The 23,662-nt window shown below is 52.5% G+C and overlaps 1 protein-coding gene across 4 annotated transcripts in view; it reads left to right on the top strand.

Moving 5' to 3' along the window:
* MCTP1 (multiple C2 and transmembrane domain containing 1) overlaps window positions 1-9,807 on the top strand; it is a 286,934-nt gene extending 277,127 nt beyond the window's left edge. For 3 of the 4 annotated variants that reach the window (XM_074569628.1, XM_074569629.1, XM_074569630.1), the window contains exons 19-21: window positions 3,239-3,348; window positions 6,812-6,909; window positions 7,750-9,807. In XM_074569628.1, coding sequence (XP_074425729.1) covers window positions 3,239-3,348; window positions 6,812-6,909; window positions 7,750-7,821 — 280 coding nt within the window. In that variant the 3' untranslated portion in view covers window positions 7,822-9,807. The remainder of the gene's footprint in view (window positions 1-3,238; window positions 3,349-6,811; window positions 6,910-7,749) is intronic. The other variant, XM_074569626.1, reaches the window with a different exon arrangement.
* Window positions 9,808-23,662: the final 13,855 nt, after the last annotated feature.

Here is a 23,662-nt window from a genome sequence, read left to right as displayed (position 1 = left end):
TTTTCTTTTTTTTTTTTTTTTGGGGGGGGGACTCCAGTTTTGGATGATCCATTGTTGAAACTCATCTATATTTGCTTTACTTTGTGGAGGCCTTCAGTTAATGAAAACCCTGTCATATAAACTCTGGAATTTAGAAATGTAATTGGGAAAGAAAACCAGAATTAAGGCTTTAAAGTAGTACAGAAAGAGAATCTTGTTGTGAGGCCTAACAGTAGTTATTTAAAATCAGAATAAAAAATGCAGCTTTGATAAAGGAAATAAGCAGAGCTGAATAGGGGTTTCAGATTTTAAGGATATACATATGTTCCATTGCTGGAAGTGTTGTATTTATGTGAGTTATCAAAACCTTTCCTCCTAGAGCACATGTAATTTGTAACACCTAATACATGATATATAAGAATTGCCAACAAACTCAGGCCTTAAACAAGAGAGGTTCTGAGATTTACTGAAGGAAGTTTGGTGTATTTTCATCATGGTCAGTGAACAGCAGTGTAAGGTTTATTATTTGGGATCAGACGGGTTCCAGAAAGACGTCTTCCAGCCATCGGCTGTGAAGCAGGGAGAGGATTGACTTATCTCTTGGCCCCCTGAAAGCCGGGAGCATCTCGTCCTCGCCAGATGAGAAGCTGGGAGAAGCGCCTTTGCAGCCGTCCTTCCGCTGAGGGCAGAGGGGGAGGCAGAGAGATGACCCAAGAGCCGCAACGAGATAGAAAACCTTCACAAGAGGCTTTGCAGCAAGGACAAGTTAGAGTTAGAGCCACGTGGTGCCTTGTTCGGGATGTGACCTAGCGTAAGGCTCCTGTCTCATCCAGTGCTGGTGCCATCTGCAGCGCATTGGTGTTCCACACCTATGAGACCATAGCCTGCGCAAGGGGTACAGCCCCCAAATCAGTACTGACTTTTGGAAATGCATTTTAGGAAACATGCATTTGGGTGGAGGTCAGCCTGCAAGAAGCAGTAGGATCATAGAATCATAGAATTGTCTAGGTTGGAAGGGACCTTTAAGATCATCGAGTCCAACCACTAACCCAACATTTCCAAGATGCCACTAGCCATGTCCCTCAGCGCCACGTCTGCCCAGCTTTTAAATACCTCCAGGGATGGCGACTCCACCACTTCCCTGGGCAGCCTCTTCCAGTGTTTGACAACCCTTTTGGTGAAGAAATTTTTCATAATATCCTGTCTAAACCTCCCCCAGTGCAACTTGAGGTCGTTCCGTCTTGTCCTATTGCCTGTTCCTTGGGAGAAGATACCAACCCTCACCTTGCTACAACCTCCTTTGATCTATCATGTTGTTCTGCCTTTTTTTTTAAATATACCAGAAATGGCAAGCATATCAGAATCGGGATGAGGAGGAGGTTGCTGTTTAAGAGCAAAGTCCCTAATAGGAAGGCCTGGGAAACTTCCCTGAGAGGACACTTCCCAGCAGGCCCTGTTCACAGCAGCAGAGGCAGGCACAAGCACATTATAGTGCACGGTTTTTTGGACAAGCAAAATAAGCCTCTCTCAGAAAGAAGTCTTTCATCAAAAGGCTGTTCGTGGAAGTTGTCTTGATGATTAAGTTTTTCTAATTGTGCATTTTGGAAGTAGGGTTTGTTCTACTGTATACCAGATGAGAGCAACAGAATTTTCGAAACCGAGCGAGACCGAATCTTCCTATAAATCTTTGTAATTTGTTCCTAAAACTATAATGGGAAACCTGTACTGAGTGCTGTGCTAACACAGCACATAAGGAGGTTTGCTAAGTGAGGAGCCAGTGTTCCCACACATGGCGTGTCTGTGATCCATTGCACAAAGCCGAGTCACAGGAACATGAGCAGACCCTCAACCTTCTGTTCATCCCAAATGCATGCAGAAGAGGGGAAAAGAGCAGGTGTCCCCTGAGGAGAAAGGGAGTGATCCTACACCAAGTGACACTAACATAATGTTCACTCTGGAGACATGTCAAAATTGCCAGGGAGAAAAGAAGACAAATAAACACAGGAAGCCAGAGCTCATTATGAAAAATATGGCTAGCAATTCAGATAATTGCAATTATTGAGCCAGAGAAGCCAAGATAATGTAATCACGCTGATTGGGCATGTAGCTAGTGGTAATACTTTAAAGAGTATCATCAGACTATTTAGAGCCAGAGACACATTTTCCTTCTGGATAAATGTCGTGCAGCACCTTTGACATGGTGATGCCTTCATGGAAGAATCCCGTCGAGCCAAGCTCCCTTTAACCAGCGTTCCTGCGGGACATATGTATAAATTGGCCATCTGGCCTTTCTCTCTTCCCCGCACACAGCGGTTGGAGAGCCCCAGCACGGCTGTTTCAAGACTCGTTAGCTTTCGCTTCCTCTCTGCCCACACCTCAACCTCTGCAAAAGCTGGTGATCAGCAGTTTTTTATCAGAACCTAGCGTTTAGGACCCTTGTTAAGGGTGTTTTCATCCGGGGCTTTTTTTGGAAAGCAGATGTCTTGAAACTCTGATGGGATCCCAGAAGTTCTCTTCCTTTATCCATAAAGAAATAATCTTTATTTGATTTTATTTTATCTGGAAGATAAAGTATTTCTTCGCTTTTCCCACAGTGTACTTTATCTTACGCCACTCCCTCTTTTTTCTTCTCCTTCCATCCTTTTTCTCCCCCTTTTTTTTTTCTTTTGCCACCCAGAGTGTTTTTATTTCCTTCTTTCATCCACAGCGTTGTCCCTGTCTTCAGGACTGACTGTTCTGTCCGGGGAGTGCAAGTGCACACCAAGCAGAGCAGAAGGGCGTCTAAGTGCTTGCTCTGTCCTTATGGTAGAGCAGGGAGGAGGTAAAACAGAGAGCCTCAGCAGCACTCCTCTGACTCCTGCACCCTCCCTCTGCGGTGGTGTTGAAGGGAGGGGATCTGGGTTGCCCGTGCGAGTACATCGGGGCAGAAGGGAATTGTGTGTGTTTTACCTGATGCTGACATTGAAGGTGGGCACTGACATTTCCGAAAAGCGGGGCGATGCTTCCTCTGGAGAACGCGTGCAGCTGGGCTGGGAGAGGTGCCTGTCGGCAGGCGGGTGGGCGAAGCCGGGACCTCCTTTCGATTGCACTGGGAGTGGTCCAAGCCCAAGCTCACCCTGATGTCCAGCATCCGTGCAGCCGTTTGTAGTTTCAGTGTGTTCTCACCGATGGAAACTGGCACTTCTCCCCGTCTTGCCCATTGTTTGTTCTTTTATTGTCGGGTGACAGCAGTTCTGACTTTTGTTAATTTTTCTTTTAGTACATTCAACTGGACTGTCCCATTCCTGAGCTGTCTGGCGATTGTTGCCCTCTTCGTGTTCACCATTATCCTGTATTTCATCCCACTGAGATACATTGTCCTTGTCTGGGGTAAGTAAAGCCTTTTTTAACTGTCTGTGCCACTTAGAAAAAACTGGTTTTTAAGGGATGACTTACACTGTCAGTACTTTTCTGTATTTATGGTCATGAAGCTGCCCCATGATGGAAACAGACAGGTTAGTTGAAAATCACAACTGCTTGAAGATTTAGGCCCACCTGCAAAATGCATTTTTCTTGGCTGGCATTCTAGACTTCATCATACTATAAACATGTAGCCATGAGGATTCTTCATATATCAAAGTGTAGCTTTGTCTAGATATTACTCTGATTTATTTTCACCACTTATACGCAAACAGAGGCATTTCGATCTATATAGTGCAATTAGGACAATATGCCTTTTTTACGGCAGTACTTTATCTTGTGGAAGCGTATGTAAACATGGCAACAAGAAACCTGTTTAAAGGGTCACCTTTAGTCCGACAGAAAGGTATACGTGGTATTTGGCTGGCTGATAATGAACAGAAGCTGGGGGGGTACAGGGGGGTGGAATTGTGATTGATCCAAGCTCTCACTACTTGTCCCTGTGTTTATTCTTTATACTGATTTTACACATCTGTTGTAAATAATGCTTCAGGTTTTCATTTGTACATTTTTTATACATCTTACGCCACCAGCAGCTGTACCCTCATTCAGTAGTGCAGACTTGTGAAGAGCACTGTCTCAATTAAATCTGTGGGTAGTTTTTCTTTCCAAAGAAAAGAATAACAATCATGCCTTTGTAAAAACTTCTGATATCAAGAGACAGTGTAAAATCATTGAACTGACTCCAAAGAATCTATTTGTTATGTATCAGCCAGTATTAGTAATATTCTTACAGTCTTCACAAATAAATGTAGTAGAATAGACAAAGTGGGGAAGAACCAGTAAGGAGGATTTGAACAAAAAATTTTTATGGAACTAAACAAAGCAAGCATGTGGGCTTGCTGTCCATTCCTGTCTCATAATTTCATTTATTCCCCACACACCCTGTATCACTTGGGTGAAACCCAAACTCTTCATTTGTTCCAAAATTTCACTCTTCCTCACACACACATGATGGTTGGCATCTCGTTACTCACGTTTGAAGTGTTTGGTCTGTGTCCTTTTTCTGTCATTCTTCGGCCAGATCTGGCATCTTGTGCACTTGCCTTCATACATCCGCTTGGTTTCATGTGAGCGCCTGAGGTTATAGTAGCCCTCCAAGTCCTGTGGAACTGTAGACTCAGCACAGAAGTTTGACAAGCCCCTGCCATGCCCTGGGGGGGTCACAGTCCCCAAGAAACATCTCTGTTTCACCTAAGGCAGAGCCTTGACTCGCAGCGTCAAGCCCATGCCTCCCCAACCACAGATGGATAACATAGGCATGAATTATTGCAAAGGGACCTTGCTCTCTTTCCCTCCCCGTCCCCAGGTGAAGTAGACTGTCTAGATACCGCTTCAACCACCTTTCTTCACTAGAGGTTCCGGCTCCACATTTTTCTCCTGTATTTCAGTTTAGGTGGCTTCTTATTCAGCAAGTGCATGGAGATCCTTTCCTTAGGGAACTACCCCTCTTGCGTCGTGCCGGGAGACGAGGCAGGTACTGCTTAACTGCAGCTTCGTCAGTCCCGACCTCCTCGGGGTGCGATGCATTTGCACAGAGCCATGTCACCCTGCGTGTAGCTTGGAGAGCTATCTCTTCAAAAAATGCAGTATTCCAAACACACGCCTGCTTTCCCCATCATTGCGTGTTTCTAGCCTCCCCTGCCTATATACATTTCTTCGTCCTATTCATCCATCCTGCACTCGAAAGCAAAACACCTCTTTGTCTGACTTGTGGCCATAGGAAAGTTTGAGCTGGTCTGTAGCGGCATCTGTCTAGCTTCTTCTTTGGGAAGACAGGGTTTTGTTTAATTAAAATTTACCCGTGTTACAGTTTATCTTTTGTATCACTGTGTAGGAACCACCTCTGCACTCTAATCCTGTTTGCAAGAGAGCAGAGTCCTGGTAACTGCTACAGCTGTTCAGGTGGAAAAAAGTGTAAAGAAAATGATTTTGATCTCAACATTTTCAAGCTTTTTGAAAAACCCTAATCCCCTTGTTTGCTTTTGCTTCTGCTGGTGTGTCCTGTCTCACCTCTTTGGCTCTTTTCTTTTCTTGAGGCTTGACCGTGACTTCTTCTTGTGTTTAGTTTCATGACTGGTGACTGGTTCTTTTCTTTGTCGGAGGAGATAGAGTTAGACGGTATCACCTCCTGAACTCACCCGTGGGTCATCCGGTGCCCACACCAATAAACAACGGGGTAGACCTTGAATTTCTTATTCCCTTGCTGACGCAAAGTATCTTCTTAAACAAAGGTGTTTGAACCACAGATATTCTTTCTCAGCACTCACTGTCCAGTCACCAGATAAAGGGGTCTCAGCATCTCCCATCTGCTCTGCCCAACTCAGAATTCACACCGTGGGAGGCCGTGGGTGTTACTGCAATGGCAGCTTGTGCACTCCATCCCAAAGCTTTATGTCCTTGCTAAAGCTATCTGAAAGGCCTGGACACCAAAGACTTTGTGGAAGATAAGCTCTATTATCTTACCTCTGATACAGCCTTGATAAATTACTCAGAATGGCACATTTTTAATGCTGTCCCAGCTTTCTCACACTCCCATGAGAGTCGGCGGTTTGTACCATTCCTGCCCATGTTTTAGACGCATATTCCCAGAGCCCACGCAAGAGGTTCTCGTGTGAAAAGTGTATGGACCTGACATGCTAAGTAGCGATAAGAAAAATAGTGTAATTTAAAAGCCTGCTTTCTGCATCGTTTGGGGGGGATTTTCTCGGTGCTTCAGAACAGTAGTTGTCAGTAGGCATTGTAAGACCATGATGCCTAAGGGAGCATCACATCCCTGCTCTGCACTGCCGTTGGATCATCTGTATCTGCCAATCCCCGGACAGAGGTTTGTGTAAACGCGTCCTAAAGCCTTTGCATGATGCAGACTTCGCTATTTTCTGTGTGCTTCACCATCCTTAGCCCTGGAAAGATTCCTCTTGTGTCCAACCAGAACCTTCTGTCCTGCGATTAAGCCCATTACTGCGCATCCTCTCTGCCACAGAAATGGAGTACACTTGATTCCTCTCCTTTTTGCAACCTCCACATAATAACCACGGTTTCTATTAGTTTAAAAAAAAAAAAGTATTGGAGGAATTTGAAAATGCCCCTTAGAACTTTTGCGTTTTAAAGCAGGGGCAACCACAGCAGCAGATTCTGACTTTTAGAGCCTGAGTTTACAGTTCATTCATTCGTTAATTCAGTGCTATCAGACTTTGAAATGCATCCTAAAATCTTTTTTAGGACTTTGCCAAGGATGTATATGTTTAATTTTTTTAAAGGAATCGTTATTTTTTGTTTTCTTTGTTTTTATTTATTATTTTGAAAACAAAATCATTAATGTTTATTTTTAAAAAAAAATATGGTAGTAACATTTGAACTTTCACTTTTGCAGGCATCAATAAATTTACAAAGAAGCTTCGAAATCCATATGCAATTGATAACAATGAGCTGCTTGACTTTCTATCCAGAGTTCCTTCAGATGTGCAATTGGTGTGTATGGTTTTTAAAGTGTCCTTACAGTAGTTGGTTTGATATGTGGCATTGTGAATTTCTGGGGGTTTCTTAAACAACTTCTAAAGCCGTTATTTTGATTGCACTGTGATGGAAGGAGCCGCACCGACACGCTGTCAGCAGTGGGTGGCTTTGCCCAGCATCTCGTGGCAGCACTCAGAGCCCTCCAGACTTTCCTTTCCTGGGAGGAAAGTTTTTGCTGCAGCCACCATTCAGCCGTGCTCATAAACTCCTTTAAAAATAAGCTGGTTATGAATTACCATTGTGATGCAGTACGCAATCCCTTGAGAAGGTGCACGCGTTAAGATAATGTCAGGCACATAAATCACCTCCAGTATCACAAAGATTATGTATTTTCCATATTTCTAGGTAACAGTTTCAGTTCGGAGCTGGTATCAGTAGGAGCTGTGGGTGCATATACCCACTCTGAAGCTGATCCCTGCTGTGGTAGCCCTTGGAAAATAAGCAAGTTTTTAAGGAAGATCACAAAGAATATTTTTCCGATTCATTAAAGAGGATACTGCTTATTCTCTGTTAGAGCTCATGGAGAAAACAAAAGAAGTAGCCTGCTTCAAGTTTATGTGGGAACACTGTTTTCCTTCCTGGCAGGATTCTCTTAATGCTGTATTTCCTTCTTATTCTAGATCTGTCATTCTGTTGTTCTTGAATCACAGCTGCAGATCCCATGTAGTTGGAGGGGGATAGTTTTCTTTTTCTTTCTTTATTTGCCCTGGGAAAAAAAAAAAAAAAGAAAGAAATCCTTCTTTTTCTAGCAAGCGCCACCTGACCGGTTTCTTTCTGAACGTTGTGTTTAAACAGATGCAATACCATGAGCTGAAACAAGATCCTAGTCACAGCCCGAGCAAGAGGAAGAAAACCAATCCTGGCTAGCCAACTCCACGTGGTGAGAACAGCATCTGCCGGGGGAAGATAAAAGAGAAAGCCTACACCTAAACAGCATTTCCTTTCTCTAAGCTTTTTATTCATTTTGCCTTTTTATCTAATGAGCAGATTTTGTAAATATTGTAAAAAAGGCATTTCCCATTGAGGATATACTTCGCACTGTAAAGACACATTTGATGAAGGTTTCTAGTAGGGTTTTTGCCGTTTGAAAGCCTTGTTAGAAACAGCGTAATGCATTAAAGGAATCAAAATGGTAAATATGCACTGCTGCCTGATGGTCAAAGATATACCTGAAATACTCAAATCATGTCGACTAAATCTGCAAAAGGTGTAAATTTAAATCTGACTCAAAAAATTCAGTCAGATTTTATTTGTGAGCATTAATATTTTTATCCAGTAAGTCACCATTACAATTTTCTATGTTTTGTACATTTCAAGAGAAATACAACGTAGTGGAGCCTACTGCACTTAAGTTTTAGCAGATTTTTTTGAACTCCAGCCCCTGGTGTTAACTCCTGGTGCAATGTTTTCCTGTGCAGTAGGGCTGCTTACAGGATAATGAGAAACACCAAGTGCAAACCTCTTTCTGGAGCTGCCAAAAGAAGTTCCTGCCGTTTTTATCATTCCATTATAAGACCTAAAAATCTCTGTCTCTCTCAAAATACTGCCAGGTTTGTAACTGATTGCCTATCTGATTTTTCTATATGTACCAGTAATCTTCATTTGTACTACATAGTTCAGTGAATGAAGTTCATGGTTCTGCTGTAATGGAAATACTATCAGGCTAACTCCATATTGCTTTGGGTGTCATGCTATGAACACCTTTTGTGCACATAACTATTTTAATATGGAAATCTTGCAGAAAATGTTTTTGCTTTCAAATCATGAGATCATATTAATACGCTTAATGATATAACACATTACCTGTTACTAATGTGAAATATAGTGTAGAGGAAAAAAATGCAGTTGTGGTAAAACTGATATACCAGGTTTATTTCCATAGCTAATAATGTAGTCGGTTCTTCTGATACGATTGTGCCCTGCTGCATGGAAACTGCATTATTTTATAAATTACATGGAACATAGATGAGAAACGTTTACATTTCAAATGTCTTAGTGGCCACTGCATAACGAGTACTTGGGGATATATTCTGGTAGCTGCATGTAGACTTCCACGCTCAGCTCCCCGCGTAGTGAGCAGAGACTTCATTCCTAAGGGACTACCTGTGCACAGCTCTTGGTCGTAGCTCCCGGTGACATTAAAGGGGATTTTTGCCCGGGAAGAATGGCAGGACTGCATCCTCGAGAGGAGCGTTCCTGTGGTCCGCTCTGGGTTACCTCTCATTGGTTGCAATTGCTGATAAAGTTATATTGCACTACTCTAAGAATACTTTTTGAAAAGACTATTTAGAAATACTTTGCAAGCAAATGTATATATATTTGTCCAAAGAATTCTATGTTAGCCACGTTGGTCATGAAAGATCATCCTGGATTTGTTTATTTTACAGGTACGTTGATAGCCAGTTTCTGATGTGACGGTTATTTTGATCTTTCTGTTTGTATGTTTGAAAGAATGCCGACCGTTCTGCAGAAAGTCTTGGACCTAAGTATGCTCTCATTACATCATGACTTTAAAAGAATTTATTTGCGAAGCTTCTGTAACCACCTTTTCAATGTATGCTGCCCAAAGAGCAACATACTATTGATGAAGTCAGAACCACTGATGAGACTATTTTAAGAAAAAGCCAAACTTTTGACTTGACAATGCGCGAATGTTTGTTGCCAGTTGTCAGTTTTGCAGAGTTCTTTGATACCCTGCAAGCCTTGTACCTTCTAATGTTGCCCATTGGTCTGCGTGCAATTTCCTGTTGCGTTTCTTTTCTGTATTCAATTTCAAAAGTCTGCTTTGGTGGCAACGTCTGACTTAGTTATACACATTTACTGCATTAAACACAGTTTTAAGCATCTCTCTACAAGGTATTAGGAAGCCTCTTTCTTTTGAAGCCCTATACTATCATTTTCCCATGAGTGGTGTGGAGGGCAAGTGGATGAAAACATCATGTTTCTGTGTGCAGGCTTTCAGTATTTTAAGCCTCAGAACATGTAAGTGGAGGCGGCAGCGGGAGAAAAACATCGTTTTGTTGAAAATTGGTAAACTACTTTCCATGCCTCAGTCATTCAGTGTTGAACTCATATAATGCACAGAGGCAAGGCTAAGGATGCATGTTGATTAAATATGATTCCCCTGCCACAACAGGATATTTTAAAATCACATTTTAAAATAATTTGTCTGTGAACCCACTTTCAGTATTTAGTTTGTCTACTCTGCCATGTGTCGAGGGCTCTGTAGCAAATCAGTCTTGCCTTATGCTGTAAATATTTCAACGTATCTTCCATTTCCAGATTGGTTCTGAAGTCAATTTGTAACCTGTTCAATTTGCTGGGGTTTATTCCTAAGCAACTTGTCGATTCTTAAACAATGAATCACAAAAGAATAATGCATCTCATGATCATGAAACTCTGCTCTTGGAAAATAAAATTTAATAACTTTGAGTCCCATGAAAATGAGTAACTTAATTGGGGTGCACACTTAGAGTAGTTGTCAGAGTGCCCTGGATCCATCGAGGCTAATTGTCAGAGAGGTTCTAGTTGCGTTTCTGCAGATAACTCACAGTACAGAGCTTGCTCACCCTCTTTTTAGAGTGGTTTCTCTTTTTAGTGAGGAACAGCCAAGTGTTTTTCATAATCACAATGAGTTTTAACTTGAAGAGCTACTGTGCCGTAGCTTAGCATTTTAAATCCAAGTGGAATAAAACCCAAGTTTTTTCTATTGCAATTAAAAGAACAGTGTAATAATCAGAAAGTAGTTAAGCAGGCTCCATGCAGTGTATCTGCTAGTGTGGGCCCTAAAAGCGTAGACTTTTTTATCAACAAGAGGAAAAGCTGCTGGACATGCCAGCAAATGTACTACATGATGCTGAAGGATTTTATTCTAGGCTAGCCCAAGAGTGTGAAGTGAAGGAGAGAAAGGAAAATATATTTCTCTCATCAGCATTAGAATCACAGAATCATAGAATTGCCCATGTTGGAATAGACCTTTAAGACCATCAAGTCCAACCATCACCCCAACACTGACAAAAACCATCACTAAACCATATCTCTAAGCACCACATCTCACTGTCTTTTAAATACCTCCAGGGATGGCGATTCCACCACTGCCCTGGGCAGCCTCTTCCAATGCTTAATAACCCTTTCAGTGTAAAAATTTTTCCTAATACCCAATCTAAACCTCCCCCAGTGCAACTTGAGACCATTTCCTCTTGTCCCATGGCCTGTTCCTTGGGAGAAGAGCCCGACCCCCCCTGGCTACCCCCTCCTTTCAGGGAGCTGCAGAGAGCGAGAAGGTCTCCCCTCAGCCTCCTCTTCTCCAGGCTGAACACCCCCAGCTCCCTCAGCCGCTCCTCACAAGACTCCTGCTCCAGACCCTTCACCAGCTCCATTGCCCTTCTCTGGACACACTCCAGCACCTCAATGTCCCTCCTGCGGTGAGGGGCCCAAAAGTGGACACAGCCCTCGAGGTGGGGCCTCACCAGTGCCAAGTACAGGGTGACAATCGCTGCCCCAGTCCTGCTGGCCACACTGTTCCTGATACATGCCAGAATGCTGTTGGCCTTCTTGGCCACCTGGGCACGCTGCTGGCTCATATCCAGCCACTGTCAACCAACACCCCCAGATCCTTTTCCCGCAGGCAGCTCTCCAGCCACTCTGCCCCAGCCTGTAGCATCCATGGGGTTGGTGTGACCCAAGTGCAGGACCCGGCCCTTGGCCTTGGTCAACCTCACACCACTGCCCTCAGCCCATCCATCCACTAGGTCACATACGCACCACACAAAACATAGTAAAAACCTTTGCAGCCCCCTGCCCAGTGGCCAGGGATCCCTGCCTGGCAGAAGCAGGGCAGGTGCTGCTCCTACCTCCCTTCCTTGCCCAGCTGCAGGATCTTGCTGGTAGCCAGACACAAACCTCCTTCCCTTTCTGAGCCTGCTTCTCTTTTGAGGGCAAACTTTTTCCTCCCAGCTGGGCTAATTTCCAAATTTCTGTTCCAGCTGCTTCTATTGAAGGCAGCTCATCTCCCCGTCCCCCCACCAAAACTGCCATTGCAAATTTTCAGTAAATATCGCCTCCTCCAGAAATTTTCTAAAATCTTGCAAAGATGAAAAAACAAAACTTTTTATATCAAACAGAGTTGCAATTATAGCTAGTTTTCAGTGTGGAACACTGGATTTCTGTTGCTTTCTGCCTAATTAAGACACAGCTCCTTTCAGGAGTGTATCTTCTGGTGCTCAAAGGGGAAATACAGCTACACCCGGATAAAGTGCAATCTTTCAATACCTAGTGCAATCTAGAAAAACGCGGAGGCTTTAACAAAGCATACTTTTCTCTACTGTCTCACTTACTGACGTGGTTGAAATGCAGCTGGTTGAAAGGCTGATGCAATTGGTGAACCCGTTAATGGCGAAGCAGAAGGGACAAGGGTGAGGAGCAGCCTGGAGAAGGGCATGTAGACCAGACACAGACTTTCACAAGGGCTCACCTCCCAGTGGTGCTCTCCCTCTGCACTTGGTGGAGAAAGAAAAGGTCCTTCACAGAAGACTAGTGTTGCTCTCCTAAACCACCTTCATCTCTCCGTATTTCCCCACATTGCAAGTATGGTAATCTGCTTCAGTTGGCTAGACTTGGCCTTTGTTGGGAATACTACATCCCTTGCCATAAGAGCAGCCTCTCTCTGAGGAAAAAGGGAAAAAAAGGTTATTTATCACGGCTGCTGCCAGCCATGGCAGCGGCGAGCAAGTGTATGTCCGGTCATCAGACAAGGAGATTGGGTACTTCCTGGTCCAAGAGATATTAGAAGTTTTCTGCTTCTTTTGTGTCATAGTAATCAACCAAGAGAAGGCACGTTTCTCATAAACGAAGGATTTTAGATCTTAACTGAAAAAAAAAAAATCCACAAGCTATCCTAACGCAAAATATGAAATAAAACTGACAAAATTGCGCAGGACATTGTTCTTCTGGATGACTTCTTTTTTCTCTGCAAGAATCTAATGCTCAAATGAAGTCAGATTCAGACTACTTCAAACAGGACAAATTCCCCATCAATGAATCTTGAGTGCCTAACTTAAATTTCTGGAAGTTTGAAATTGAGTTCTTTTACCAAAGGGGCCAAAAGGAATATAACCATGCTTTTCTCCTCATCAGTCTTAGTAAAAAATGAAAATTAAATGTCAAAAACTTTTCTGTGGTTCAGGTTGCACATTATAGAAGCCTGAAACCCTTAGTTATGAGTCATACTGCAATAAATATTTTACCATTTTAGTATAATCAAAAGAAACTCAAAACTGCTTTTCTTACTCAGCTTTTATGCAAATTACAGCAGGTGATTAAAGGAAAGCCTAAAATGTTCATCATAGATATATATTTTGATTAAAGAGTGCTGATTAATTTTTTCTGGAATCATTTCATAAGTCAGTATTGCCTGACCTGCTTTACCCTGACATGAAGACACATTCCTAAAAGTTTACTTTTTGCATAATTGCACATGAGCGTTTTTAGGGATGTCATGAAAAACCCCTTGTAGATCTGCAACTGAGGAAGAAAGTTCCCTCGTCAAAAGTAGAAAAAAACCCATCAAACACATTGAAAAAAACACGGTCAAATTTGTAGGGAGTGCCAAGCAATGGACAGTTTCATGGAAGAGAACAAGAGCTGCAACTCAGGAAATTCCCGTCTTTAGTTAGGGCATGTCGTTGCAAATGTCACAAGGACCAGGACTTTGAAAAGAAAATAAAATATCAAACACATATCTTCTCTTATCACACCATTCCTAGATATTACTGGAAGAAAGGAGGATAGTGGTTTAACTAACTCATAGCACTGGTGGTGAAACGCACCTGCAATGCTTCCCAGCAGAAGCTCCTCAGTTCACAGTGACCCGTTGCAACCTGCACTGCAGCTCCAGCAGACTGCTCTGAGCCTCTACCACCATCTCCCCTAAAGGTAACTAGGAAAGTGGTTGGCTTTGTGCTGAACTCAGTGCTCGGAAAACTCTTTTCCAGTGGTGTTCTTTTATCATAGAATCATAGAATGTGTTCGGTGGTGGAGAAGCAACGGGCTCCGGAATGGATGTCGCCACATCCAGTGCCTCTGGCCTTCCTGTGCGGCTGCCACCACTGGTGGGGCCACTCTCCAGCCCTCCCAGCACCCAGAGCATGCCTGGGGGAGGAACTGCCGCTCTGGTCAGCACGTGGTGGAGAAGCAACGGGCTCCGGCATGGCCGATTCCATACCTGGACACCCCCGATGTGGCCCCTCCAGCTCTCGGGGCGGCTGGGGCTCCACATGGTGCGGGGGCGGCCTGGCAGAGTAGGTCCCCGTGGGTGCCTGGGGCGCAGCAGGGCAGTGCGGGATGGGGAAGAAGAGCCCAAACACCATGTAAAGTTCCACCATCTTTTTATTAACGGCTGGGAGATGCAGGCAGGCTGGCTGTGCTCCTCCTTCTCCACGCCCTCCGGAGCCAGGAGCACGGCACTTGCAGGCAGAACCTGGAGGGAGGCTCTCTCACGACTGCCTTCATAATCATGAGGGTTTGAGCCGCCAGGGAAGACACGAAAATGCTGCCGTCGTTCACCGCGCCTTCAAGGGCTGGGGTGGAAAGGAAGAGAGCCGAGGTCAGAGCCCAGGTGCACAGAGACCTCTGGACCCCTCCGGCCAGGGCCCCCGTTGGCTCCCCGGCTCTTCCCACGGCCAGGAGGGAGCCAGAGGCGTTGGCATCAGCCAGAAGGTGCTGGCCACCAGCGCCCCACGTGCCCCTGAAATGTCTCTGTGCTCTGCCCGCACAGGGAGCAGAGCCCTCCCCGGCCGGGGCAGGGACCGGAGCTCCCTACCAGGGGCTCTCCTGCTCCCCGCCAGCCCCGGCAGACACCCCACTGCCCTCGCTCACCGTCGCAGATGACCTGGAGCTCCTCCTGGCGCCCATCCCTCAGCTGCCGCCCGGCGAGCCCTAGGCACACACAGCCCGTCACAGACCCCGCTGGCCTGCCCGCCCCAGCAGCCCAACTGCCCCCCACCGACCCCACGGGCCTGGCCACGCGCCCGCCTGCCCTCGGGCCCGGCTGAGCCCAGGCCGGTGCCCTGAGAGTAAAGCCCAAGGCGGCGGCCAGGGACCCCGCAAGGCTGCCAGCAGCTGCCCCTGCGTGGGCAGGGGTGGGAGAGGGCGGCAGGGAGCCCCGTGGGCGCCCGGCCCCGCGTGGGGCAGTCGGGGCTCTGCAGGCGCCCGGTGCATTCGTCAGCAGCCGTGGCTGGGGCTCAGCTGCCACGGGGCCGGGAGGGACCCGCGGCGGGGTTGTGGCTCACCGATGAATCTGACGGCCGCCTCGCGCAAGGGCTCCTGTGGGCTCCGCAGGTACGGCAGGCTCTGCCGCAGGTAATCCCCCGCGCCGCGGCTGCTTTCCGCCAGCTGGAGAGAGCAGGAGGGGACAGGGTGGGCCCAGAGCCTCCCCCTGTGCCCAGGGCTGGCCTTCCCTGCCTTCCCCTGCTCGCGCGCCCAGGACGCCGCAGCGGGCAGGGGCCCAGCTGGGAGCTCCAACGCGTGGGGGGAGAGGGGCTTCTCCAGTCTGGCTGTGGGGCTTCGAGGCCGCCCTTACCAGGCACTCGCCGAGCCTCCATGGCTGCTCCGTCTCCAGCAGCCTCCTGAGCTGCCTGCGCTTCAGGAGCTTGGCCGCTCCGAGCAGGGCTTCCCGAGAGGCCTGCAGAGCAGCAGAGAGTGGGAGATGGCCCTGCCGCCCAGGGGACAGGACTGCCAGGGGTCCCTGGGCAGGGCAGGGGGGTGGCAAGGGTTGGGGGTCCAAGGCCTGGCCTCAGACACCTGCAGGCGCCCCTGGGAAGCCCAGGGGGGCTCCAGTGCTTCGGTCTTCGTGGCCACGCACTGCTGCTCTGCTCCGCTGGACCGAGCAGGGCAGGGGTAGGACACGTCCCTGCCCACCTCCTCAGCTGCTGCCAGCTCTGCGGCTGCAGGCAGCGGGGGGCTCGGAGCCCTCCTCAGGGGGCACGTGCCCAGCTGCGGCACATGCCAAGGGCTTAGAAATCCCCACCTGAGCCACGCTCTGGTCCCTGTCGTGCAGGTGGAAGAACAGGGGCATCATCAGGCTCCTCCCCACGTCCTTCCTCATCTGCTTTTTGTGGCTGCTGACTGCCACCCCCATCGCATCTCTGCAGAGGAGGATGGAGTGCTCTCGCACGTCGCTGGACTCCTAGGAGGAGAGAAGGAAGAGGGGAGGACCTCAGTCTCGCTCCTCCAAGCCCACGGTGAGGAGACGAATGCTTGTGGCTCTCCCTCTGCAGTGAGGAGAAGAACTCTCGGGCCAGTGGGCACGCGCGCAGAGGGACGCGCCACCCCGGGCCAGGCACACGTGTGCCCCCGGGCATGCTATCCAAGCCTCCGCTCTCCCGCCGCCTTACGTTTTCAAAGAGGGGCGGGAGCGTCCTGAGCAGCTGCAGAGCGATGGGGCCAGCCGTCTGCCTGTCCAGCACGCGGAGCATGTTGCCGAGGACAGTCAGGGCCCCTGTCGTGACGTCGCTGTCACCGTCCTGCAGTCGTTGCGTGACCTCTGGCAGCAGGCCTTGCAGTGTCGCTGCCTACGAGAAACACACCGTTTCACTCTAGGTGAACCTGCTCTGGCAGGGGGGTTGGCCTACGTGGTCTCCAGAGGTCCCTTCCAACCCCTATCATTCGGTGATTCTGTGGTTGTGTTGTGTGACGCAATCGAGCACCGCACCGGCCGACCCACGCTGCGTGTGGAGGGTGCGGGGCCAGTCGGGCAGAGGTGTCTGCGCGTGCGGAGCAGCCCAGGGCCTGGCCTGAAGCGCTCACGGGCCGCTGAACGGGGCAGCAGGGACAGCGGGCAGCGCTCCCGCCGCTCCCGATTCCTGGCAAAGCCCGAGCAAGCCGCTGCGCGCACCGCGCCTGCAGCCCAGCCCCAGGCGGACACCCGCACTGCGCCCAGCGGCCCCTGCCCACCTTCTTGGGTCTCCCGGACAGCGTGACGAGGCTGCTGACTGCCAGCCTGCGCAGCAGCACCTCCTCGCTGCTCAGGTGGGCCTGGAGGAGGGACAGGACCTGGGCATTGACGTGCTCAAAGTCGGTGTACTCCAGGAGCTGAAAGGCAATCGGCAGCAGAGTGAGAGCCCGGCACAGCCAGCAGAGCTCCCGGACGGCTCGGGGCAAGGCGCCAGGGCCGGACACAGCCCAGGCGGGAGGCAGCAGGGTCCGCAGAGGGCCCTGGCCGCCTCCCCTCTGCCCTCTGCCGCACGCAGGCAGCCTGCCTTCCCCCCGCCTGCCCTCAGAGAGGCAGCGCGTGCCAGCAGGCCCACCTCCACGAAGACCACCATGGCGCCGACGTCCTGCACGGCCCGTCTCTGGAGGAGGCCTTTGACCGCCTGCTCAGACAAGGTGGCGCAGCAGTCCGGTACTTGATGCCGCAGCACCCTGGCCCGGGGAAGAAGGCATTGGTGGCACCGAGCTGGGCAGGCCAACCTCTCTGGGACTGCGCTGAGAGGTGGGCGTCCCACTGCCCATGAGGACGGGGATCGTGCAGGCGGCCCTTCCCCGCCAGGGGAGAAACGCCCGGGCAGGCAAGGGCGGCTGAGCAGGCTCTCACCTCGTCAGCATGGCGACGCCGCTGTGGTAGGACTCAGCACTCTTGAGCATGTCCCAGGCCCCCTGCCTCCCGATGACTTCAACCAGGGAGGCACCGCCCAGGCACTGGAAGAGCGCTTGCATGGCGCTCACTGCGCTCCTGCGGGCAGAGCAAAGCGCGGTCACACGTGGAGCCCCGGCCCCGGCTCTGGGCCCGGGGAGAGACCAGGGACAGGGTCGGGGCACCCGAGGAGTGCCGGAGCACCTGAGCACTGAAGGATGTGTCCCGCTCCTACTGCCAGGGCGGCAGCAGCCCTTCCATGAGCCGTTCAGGCTGCAGGAGATCTGGAAGAGCACTGCCATGAAGAGCTCATCAAGAAGTAGCCGCACGTGGCGTCGGTTGGCGGGCACCAGGAAGATCTCGCGCATGGCACCGGCCACCTGCAGAAACAGCCCGGGATGGCTCTCACTGCAGAGGTGTCCGGGCAGCAGGGCCGGGACAGGCGGCCTGCCGGCACACCACGGGGCCGAGCGGCACGCGCTGCCCTGCCCGGCTGTGGCCCGAGGGCCCTGGGCCAGGTGCCCCGGGGAGGGCCGGGTTTGGGGGCGGGTGGAGCGGGCCCGAGGGGCTGGAGAGGGGCGTGCAGCCCCGGGCGGGACGGAGCAAGCCTCATCCAGACACTCACGGCCAGGTGTTCTTGGCAGCCATAGTCTTCCTTGGTGCCGTACCGCCTGGTGCACTGGTGGCTGACGCGCAGCAGCGTCCTCAGCAGGTCGGCCACGAGGCTGGGCTCACAGGCCAGCGTGCTCCACATGGCCCTGGCAATGCTGCAGAGCCAGAGCACGCTGTCAGCGGGGCCACCTCGGCCACCACCCCTTCTCCCTGGGCAGGCCCCGGAGGCCCTGAGCTGCCCCTGAGGCTGATGGGCCACGTACCTGTCACAGCGTCGGGAAACCCTCAGCAGGCCAATGACCACCTCCTGAGGGTTCATGTTGGCCAGCTGGAGAAGGGTGCTCATCAGGATGTCCCAGAGCAGCATCCTGGTGACGCGGGCCAGCTGCCTATGGATGGTCTTCACAACGTCACCCACCTGCCAGAGGCAGCGGGCTGGAGCAGGCTGGAGGACGGCCATGGTCCCCGCCGCCACCAAGACCTGCTTCCCTCCCGCCGCCCTTTGCTGGCCTCAAAGGCTGCCGTTACCCTTTGGGTGCCGTCGAGGAAGGCCAAGCCGTAGGTGTGGGCTTCCTTCTCCTCGCCCTCCAGCCAGCAGCTGGCGGCAGAAGCAGCTCCACCTGATGAGGAACAAGCGCGGGGAGAGCTGTAGCCGCGGCAGGAGGCAGAGGGAAGAGAGGGGCCCCCTCTCCAGCCCTGCGCCCGCTGCCCTGCTCCCAGCGAGCCCTGGCCCGGGGTGCTGACGCCCCGTCTCCCCCGGGATGGTGCTGGCAGCAGGGCGGGAAAGGCCCCAGCCCGGCAGCACCGCTGCCTCCCGCCGGCCCAGCGGCCTCTCCCTGCCCTGCTCTCTGCCCCGAGGCTGGAGGTGGTCCCCTGGGGTCCTCTCGCTACTCACTCATGGCGGGGATGCCGGGGCTCTTCTCCTCCTCCGCTTGGAGCATGAGGAGGCTGGCGCAGCCCAAGTCCTCGCTCTGCACCCGGCGTTGCCTGGGGCTTTCTGGCCGCTGATGGTCCTCGGCGGCCACCCCGGCCCTTTGGTCCTCTGCCGCCTCAGGTGCAGGGCTGCTCCGAGGGCAACCGCTCGCCGTCCTGCGGGACAGAGGAGAGGGCTGAGGGTGGGGAGGGGGCTGCCCACGGCCAGCGGCCCCAGCGCGGTGCGGCCTGGCCCGAGCAGGGAGGTGGTGGGTGGCAGGGGCTGGGCAGGGCTGGGGGGAACTCCTGCAGGACGCCGTTTCCAGCGGGCAGTCCCCCCTCGCCCAGCCGGCCCTGGCGCCGGCTCTCCTGCCCCCAGCCCCTGCAGAAGGGCCTGCTGGGCCCGGGTGCCCTGGGGTCCCTGTGGCCCTGGCCCGGCCCAGACCCACACTCTTACGTGCTGCAGACGGTGGAGCCTTGGGGAGACGCCTTGGCCCCGGTGGGAAACGTCCCAGGGGTCGCAGAGAAACACGTGCTCCGTGCACAGGGATTCGCACACGCGCCAAATCGCTCACGTCCACTTGCCACAAGTGTCCAGGACACTGTGGCGCTGCCGTGCACATGCTGCTGGGCATCACCAGCCGTCACAAGGGCAGGTCACTAAGGGCTCATTGTGACCCGCCACCCCAGCCTGGAGGGGCAGCCTGTCCCGCCCCCTGCTGTGACCCGGGCTCGCCCAGGGGACTCATAGAATCATAGAACGTGTTGAGTGGGAAGGGAGCTCTAACGGCCATGTAGCCCAACCCCCCTGCAGTGAGCAGGGACATCTTTAACTAGATCAGATTGCTCAGAGCCCCGTGAAGCTTGGCCTTGAGCGTGGCCTGGCCCCAGGGATGGGGCCTCCACCACCTCTCCGGACAACCTGGGCCAGTGTCTCACCACCCTCAGTGTACAGAACTTCTTCCTAATGTCTGATCTAACCCTGCCCTGCTCGAGTTTAAACCATTGCCCCTCGTCCTGTCGCTACATGCCCTTGCCAACAGCCCCTCCCCAGCTTTCCTGTAGGCCCCCTTGAGGGACTGGAAGGCCGCTAGAAGGTCTCCCCGGAGCCTTCTCTTCTCCAGGCTGAACAATCCCAACTCTCTCAGTCTGTCCTCACAGCAGAGGGGCTCCAGCCCTTGGATCGTCTTCGTGGCCCTCCTCTGGACCCACTCCAAAGGGTCCGTGTCCTTCTTGTGCTGAGGGCTCCAGAGCTGGACACGGTACTCCAGGCGGGGTCTCGCCAGAGCAGAGTAGAGGGGGAGAAGGCCCTCTCTGGATCTGCTGGCCACGCTTCTTTTGATGCAGCCCAGGATGCGATCGGCCTTCTGGGCTGCAAGCGCACGTTGCTGGCTCACGTCCAACTTTCCACCCACCAGGACCCCCAAGGCCTTTTCCGCAGGGCTGCTCTCTATCACGTCATCCCCCAGCCCGTATTGATAACGAGCGTTGTCCCGACCCAAGTGTAGGAGCTTGCACTCGACCTTGTTGAGCTTCATGAGGTTTGCTCGGGCCCACCTCTCTAGCTCGTCCAGGTCCCTCTGGATGACATCCCGTCCCTCTGGCACATCGACTGCACCACTCAGCTTGGTGGCATCGGCAAACTTGCTGAGGGTGCACCTGATCCTACTGTCTAAATCATTGATGAAGATACTGAAGAGCACCAGTCCCAGCACGGATCCCTGAGGGACGCCCCTTGTCACCCCTCTCCATCTGGACATCGAGCCATTGACCACTACCCTCTGGATGCGACCATCCGGTCAGATCCTTATCCACCGACCAGTCCACCCATCGAATCCCTATCTCTCCAACTGAGAGAGAAGGATGTTGTGGAGGACGGTGTCAAAGGCCGTGTCAAAGATGTTTACTGATATTATAATTACTGATTATTATTACTGATATCCCGAGTCACTGTGTGCTGGTTTGGGCTGGGATGGAGTCGACTTTCTTGAGGCAGCTGGCGCAGCGCTGTGTTTTGGGTTTGGGATGGGAATGGTGTTGGTAACACACCGGTGGGTTTGGGTGTTCTACACTCCCAAGGCCGTTCCTGCTCTTGCACCGCCCCGCCAGCAATGGGCTGGGGGAGCACAAGGAGTTGGGAGGGGACACAGCCGGGACCCCGGCTGACCACAGGGACGTTCCCTGCCATTCCATGCTCGGAATATAAAGCTGGGGAAGAAGAAAGAAGGGGGGGATGCTGGGAGCGATGGTGTTTGTCTTCCCAAGTCACCGTTAGGCGGGATGGAGCCCGGCTTTCCTGGGGATGGCTGAACACCTGCCTGCAATGGGGAGCAGGGAATGAATGCCTTGCTCTGCTTGGCTTGAATGCGCACTTTTGCTTATCTCAACGCATGAGTTTTTCCTCACTTTTGCTCTTCCGATTCCGAATGAGGTGGGTGCCCTGGTGACAGAGGATGCAGGGAAGGTGGAGTTACTGATTGCCTTCTTTCCTTCAGTCTTTACTGCTAAGGCTGGCCCTCAGGAATCCAAGACCCTGGAGGTAAGAGAGAGAGTCTGGAGAAAGGGCAAGAGGGAGGACCCAAGAAACTAGCGTCCAGTCAGCCTCACCTCCGTCCCAGGAAAAGGGTTGGAACAGCTCATCCAGGATGTCATCTCTAAGCATGTAGAGGAAAGAAGGTTATCGGGAGTGGTCAACGTGGATTCACCAAGGGGAAATCACGCTCGACCAATCTGATAGCCTTCTACGATGTCCAGGTGGGGCCAGGCTCTTCTCAGTGATGCGTGGGGACAGGACAAGGGGCAACGGGCACAAACTGGAACACGGGAAATCCCATCTCGACGTGAGGGAAAACTCCTTTCCTGTGAGGGTGGCAGAGCCCTGGCACAGGCTGCCCAGAGAGGTGTGGAGCCTCCTGCTCTGGAGATTCTCCAAACCCGCCTGGAGACGCCATCCTGTGCCACCTGCTCTGGGTGACCCTGCTCTGGCAGGGGTTGGACTGGGTGATCTCCAGAGCTCCCTGCCGACCCCGGCCAGTCTGGGATTCTGGGATTCTGGGCCCCACCCCAGCAGGGGGGAGTGAGTGAGCGGCTGCGTGGTCCTGGTCACTGGCTGGGGTGAAACCACGACATGCTGCTCTAGCCTTGACAAGAACATGGAGACCTAAAACGCGTCAAGGGCTTACTTGTCTTTCATTCCTCTATTCAGAGAAAGCAATTCCACTGCAGCGCGGAAGCTTTCATTAACACCCTCCTATCTCAGGCTTGGCCAATCCATAGAGACATGACCCGCGAGCCCACATACACGTGGATGTCGCCACGTCCAGCACCTCTGGCCTTCCTGTGGGGCTGCCACCACTGGTGGGGCCACTCTCCACCCCTGCCGGCGCCCCGAGCGTGCCTGGGCCAGGAACTGCCGCTCTGCTCAGCACGTGGTGGAGAAGCAACGGGCTCCGGCATGGCTGATTCCATACCTGGACATCCCTGATGTGGCCCCTCCAGCTCTCGGGGGGGCTGGGGCTCCACACGGTGCAGGGGTGGCCCGGCAGAGTAGGTCCCCGTGGGTGCCTGGGGTGCAGCAGGGCAGTGCGGGACGGGAAAGAAGAGCCCAAACACCACATGAAATTCCACAGTCTTTTTATTAACGGCTGGGAGACGCAGGCAGGCTGGCTGTGCTCCTCCTCCTCCATGCCCTCCGGAGCCAGGAGCACGGCGCTTGCAGGCAGAACCTGGAGGGAGGCTCTCTCACGACTGCCTTCATAATCATGAGGGTTTGAGCCGCCAGGGAAGACACAAAAATGCTGCCGTCGTTCACCGCGCCTTCAAGGGCTGGGGCGGAAAGGAAGAGAGCCGAGGTCAGAGCCCAGGTGCACAGAGACCTCTGGACCTCTCTCTCCAGCCAGGGCCCCCCTTGGCCCCCCGGCTCTTCCCACGGCCAGGAGGGAGCCAGAGGCCTTGGCATCAGCCAGAAGGTGCTGGCCACCAGCGCCCCACGTGCCCCCGCAATGTCTCTGTGCTCTGCCCGCACAGGGAGCAGAGCCCTCCCCGGCCGGGGCAGGGACCGGAGCTCCCTACCAGGGGCTCTCCTGCTCCCCGCCAGCCCCGGCAGACACCCCACTGCCCTCGCTCACCGTCGCAGATGACCTGGAGCTCCTCCTGGCACCCATCCCTCAGCTGCCGCCCGGCGAGCCCTAGGCACACACAGCCCGTCACAGACCCCGCTGGCCTGCCCGCCCCAGCAGCCCAACTGCCCCCCACCGACCCCACGGGCCTGGCCACGCGCCCGCCTGCCCTCGGGCCCGGCTGAGCCCAGGCCGGTGCCCTGAGGGTGGAAGCCCAAGGCGGCGGCCAGGGACCCCGCAAGGCTGCCAGCAGCTGCCCCTGCGTGGGCAGGGGTGGGAGAGGGCGGCAGGGAGCCCCGTGGGCGCCCGGCCCCGCGTGGGGCAGTCGGGGCTCTGCAGGCGCCCGGTGCATTCGTCAGCAGCCGTGGCTGGGGCTCAGCTGCCACGGGGCCGGGAGGGACCCGCGGCGGGGTTGTGGCTCACCGATGAATCTGAC

This window comes from Larus michahellis, chromosome Z (assembly GCF_964199755.1).
Source record: "Larus michahellis chromosome Z, bLarMic1.1, whole genome shotgun sequence".
In the NCBI taxonomy this organism is placed as follows: Eukaryota; Metazoa; Chordata; class Aves; order Charadriiformes; family Laridae; genus Larus; species Larus michahellis.
Note: the sequence above shows the minus strand (reverse complement) of the source record. Positions and strands in the feature narration are given on the sequence as shown.